At 47.7% G+C, this 4,369-nt stretch overlaps 1 protein-coding gene across 1 annotated transcript; it reads right to left on the reverse strand.

Moving 5' to 3' along the window:
- Positions 1–834: 834 nt before the first annotated feature.
- On the reverse strand, positions 835–1,770 carry LOC101982772 (olfactory receptor 4D2). The gene has a single exon (XM_005350501.1). It carries the CDS (start codon positions 1,768–1,770, stop codon positions 835–837), a length of 936 nt encoding a protein of 311 aa, XP_005350558.1.
- Between the last annotated feature and the right edge of the window lie 2,599 nt (positions 1,771–4,369).

Genomic DNA, 4,369 nt, shown 5'->3' on the forward strand with positions numbered 1-4,369 from the left:
TATTGAGAGTGTTGTTTGGTGAGAGAGCTGAGGTAGGACATGTTGGGGACCATCCACATTCACGGGCACTAGTTTGATGGACTAGGAGTACAAATCGTGTATCCCCAGCCCCATGCTCTGGTCTCGGAGCAAAAGGACTGTTTAGAAGATGGATGATACACAGACATGCTCTTCTAGGGGAGATGCCATCAACACAGAAGAGAGGTGTCCATCAATCAGAGTAAGGACAAAGAATTATGGCTGATCTGGGACAAGCAAATATTTTTTGGCACTGTGGAAGTGTTAGAATTCTTGGTCACAAACTTTAACCACAAAGACAGCGCTTCCATTTTTCATCAAAAACTAAGTTGGGTCCCTGGGACTGACGCAATTTAAAGGAGAAGAGGTTTTTATAGGCACACAATTTCAGAACACAGAGTCCAATCTTGGGGGGATGGTGCGGTGGGTGAGGAAGCCTGTTCCATGTTCGCAGGACGGTGAGGTGTCAGAAACCCAAGGTAGCTGATAACACTGTATTGGTGCAGCAGAATCAGAGAGCTCTGGAAGTGGGGCTGTTATGTAGTCTTCATGGTCTACACCAATAACACATGTCACACAGCTAGGTCCTAGATTCAAAGGCTCGATAACCTCCCAAAACAGTTACCTCCATTACCAGCTTAGGTCCAAGTATCCACACAGCTCAGCTGGTCCGAAACAGTTCAGACTCAAACCATAGCATTTACTAAATTTCAAAGCAGATCCTTTACAAAGAGAAACTACACAAACATAACTATGAACAGAGAGGATGTACTCTTCCGAGAAGGACAGGCCACAAAGCAAGGACCTTACCAATAGTCACTCTTTTAGACAAACCAGCAGGTGCATCCCTAATCTCTTCAATGCCGCCTGCATTTCCTGGTTCCTGAGGGTGTAGATCATAGGGTTGAGCATGGGAGTCATGACCGTGTGACTGACAGACACAGCCTTGTCCATGGGGAAGGGGGTGAAGGGCCGGGCATACAGGTAAATGCTTGGAATGAAGATCATAGACACAACAATGATGTGGGTGGTGCAGGTGGAAGCCACTTTCCTCCTCGCCTCTCCTGAGTGGGACCTCAGCATCACCAGGATGACAGTGTAAGAGATGAGAAGGAGGAGGAACCAGATGAGGACCAGCATCCCACTGTTGGAGATCATGAGGAGCTCCAGCAGGGAGGTGTCTGTGCAGGCGAGTCTCAGCACTTGGGGGACATCACAATAGAAGTTATCCAGGACATTGGGGCCACAGAAGGGCAGTGGGAGCATCAGAGACAGCTGGACGATGGAATGGACAAAGCCGCCTATCCATGCAGTAACCACCAGTACCATACAGTGCTGGGTGTTCATGATGGTGACATAGTGCAGGGGCCGGGAGATAGCCACGAGGCGATCATAGGCCATCACAGAGAGGAAGAAGACCATGGCCCCGCCCAGGAAGTGGAAGAAAAAGACCTGGGTCATGCAGCCTCGGTAGGAGATGGTTTTCTTTTCAGAGAGGAAGTCCATCAGCATCTTGGAGGCAGTGACTGAGGAGAAGCAGAGGTCTATGACCGCCAGATTGCGGAGCAGGAAGTACATAGGTGTGTGGAGCCTGGCATCCGAGGTCACCGTGGCTATGATGAGGAGGTTTCCCACCACAGTCGTGCTGTAGACGAACAAGAACACCAGAAACAGGAAGAACTGAAGCTCACAGCTCTCTGAGAACCCCAGGAAGATGAACTCTGACACCCATGTGAGGTTCCCTGGGTCCATGGTGTCCTTTGTGTACGCCTAAAGGGAACGGCTGGCAGATACAAATCCAGGAAGTGACTCCTTGTCCCTTCAGTGTGCAAGGACTCAGACTGAGTTGTTCGAGTCTGTAAGATGCAAATCTTCATGTGAAGAGTGTGATACCACCTACCTTGTCTCTGGGAAATTGACAAGTAGGTTCTGGAATATATGCATTCATGAGTTATCTTAAAGCCGTCCAGAAGAATGTGCAGTTTTCTCTCCTTAAGATCACTCTAGTAATGGAAAGACCCTGAGAGTGAGACCCTCTGGACAAATTTAAGATATTCTTTTTTCCCCCACAGGTAAGCAGAAGTAACTAACTTATTTCCTTGGGATCTCAGCTCTGAGTGTGCAGCTGGGAATAAGAAAAGCTTTCTGTCCTGAGTTTTCTCTTAGGTTGAACAGGACAACACATTTGAAGTCCCTCCGAGTGGTGCCTGAGATAAGCCATAACCCCTGCCCTCTGGGTATCTCAGTGGGATTCTCACTCCCATCCCAGTCTTTAGATTTTTGTGCTTGTTTTCACACAAAATATTAGCAGGCTTTTCTGTGTCTATGTTTTTACTGTACAAGTCACAAGATCCTGATAAAGTAGATTTGGATCTCAAAATTCATTTGTTCCCAGCGGAGGGCCTCCTGATCATATGCAGTATTTATTCAGGAGCTGATGCTGCTTCCAGGGTGGGTGAATAATTACAGAACACTTGAGTCCCTGTGGAGGAACCCCTGGACACAACTGAGTATTTGACATGGAGTTGCTTCTCCTCCCCAATACAGGAGCCTTCTGCTTAGTGATGCTCCACAGGGCAGGTGTGTAGGTGATAGTGAAATGGCGATCGAGAGGTCCAGGTAGTTAAGACATAGATTATGCATTGTTGGAAGGGACGCTAGAAGCTCCTCTGAAAGGATATCAGTTTTATAAGATGTTATAAAAGCTGAGAAAAAGGGAGGCGTTGGATGCAAAGAAATGGGAATGGATGAAGTAAGATTACAAAGAAGTGAGACAAGTTAGAGACCAGGAAAAAGATTGAAAAGTGGCAGAAAGAGTGGACGGGGTGGACACAGTTAGAAGAGCTGGTGCATAGAGAGACAGAGATGGAGGCAGAGACAGAGAGACCGACAAGGTGAGGGCTCCTAGCGCCGCTGTTCTGTCTCCATCTTTTCTAATCTCTCCTCTCTGGCCGACTGCCATCTATTAGCTCTGGAGACCATTCACTTCTCATCCTTCACTTCCGCGTGTTTACATGCCCGACCCTGTTTCACACAGATGCCTTCTGGGTGGCGAGACCTTCCTGGATGGGATGTGACCGTGGTTTCTCATTCCAGTCTTCGGTGACTGTCCAGTGCCCACAGCTTAAACCTCCAGCTCGTAGAGGCTGTGCACGACGCTCTGTGCAGAGAACTGGGCTGGAACAGCATGTTCACACACACACACACACACACACACACACACACACACACACACACACACACGTGACGCCCTTTCAGTATTTCTTACAAGAGTATTGATGCCACCCTCATTCACCTTTGCGGTCGTGTCGCTAACGACCCCTTTGCTGTCTAAAGAATGTACAGTTTCTGCAGGTGCTGTCTCTTTGTTTATTTCCATATCATTAATAGTAATTCCCGTTTAAAAAAAAAACACCTGTTACAACCCCATCGTGGCACTGAGAATTTTTCCTGCTGCCTCTATTAACGACATTTTAAATCCTGTAATATTGTAAACCTAGCAGCAACCCGAGCAACTCTGACTCAGAAGTTGTGTCAGCTGTTAGCTAACTTCGTGAATTAGCAGTCAACAATGTGAGCTTGCTATGTGCGACTCTGCAGAGAATTTGGATCTGATCTCCCTGAAAAAATATGTTTGGTTTTCAGCCTCCTCCCGCTGACTCCTAGGGCCAGTTCTACGCTCTCAGGTCTCAGTTCTCACCTGGGTATCTGATCTCCACGTCACATCATCCACCCCAGCTGGACCCGGCAGACTCTGCTCCCTGCAGTCTCTCCTGGCACTTAGATTGGTTCTCAGGTCTGTCACTCATCTACTCCCACGTACTGGCAGGCATCCACAAGGTTCTTCCAACAGCTGACCGGTGGGCCGGAAAGCAAACCCCTTTCTCTCACCTTGACTTCAAGCCAGCATGGCAGTCCATGGCTCTCCATCTTTTTGGAAGTTCTTTGCTGAGGCTTCAGCTTTCCAGTCCTTGGCCATCCCTCAAGTGAGCTACATGTGTGGGACCCTAGAGGAACAGGGAGTATCCCAGGGGAAGCCTATTGGACAGGGCTCAGGAGGCAGGGCTCGACTCATTACTACCGAGGCCTGAGCAGCAATATGGGACTTGTTAAAAAAAAAAAAAAAAGTTTCCGTATGTCTCAAAGCAATGCTCTCTGAGAGATCTTCCTTGGGGACCCAAAAGCACAAGAAACACTGATAATATTAGAGATTCATATGAGGTAATATTTGCTGACCAAGTTCTGAAGGGCAAGAGGGTCTTCAAGAGAAGCAGACCGCCTGGGAATTGAGAAGAGTATGTCTTAGTCACTCTTTTTTTTTTTTTTTTTTTTTTTTTCGAGACAGGGTTTC

Source organism: Microtus ochrogaster, chromosome 7, assembly GCF_000317375.1.
Source record: "Microtus ochrogaster isolate Prairie Vole_2 chromosome 7, MicOch1.0, whole genome shotgun sequence".
NCBI classification, from domain to species: Eukaryota; Metazoa; Chordata; class Mammalia; order Rodentia; family Cricetidae; genus Microtus; species Microtus ochrogaster.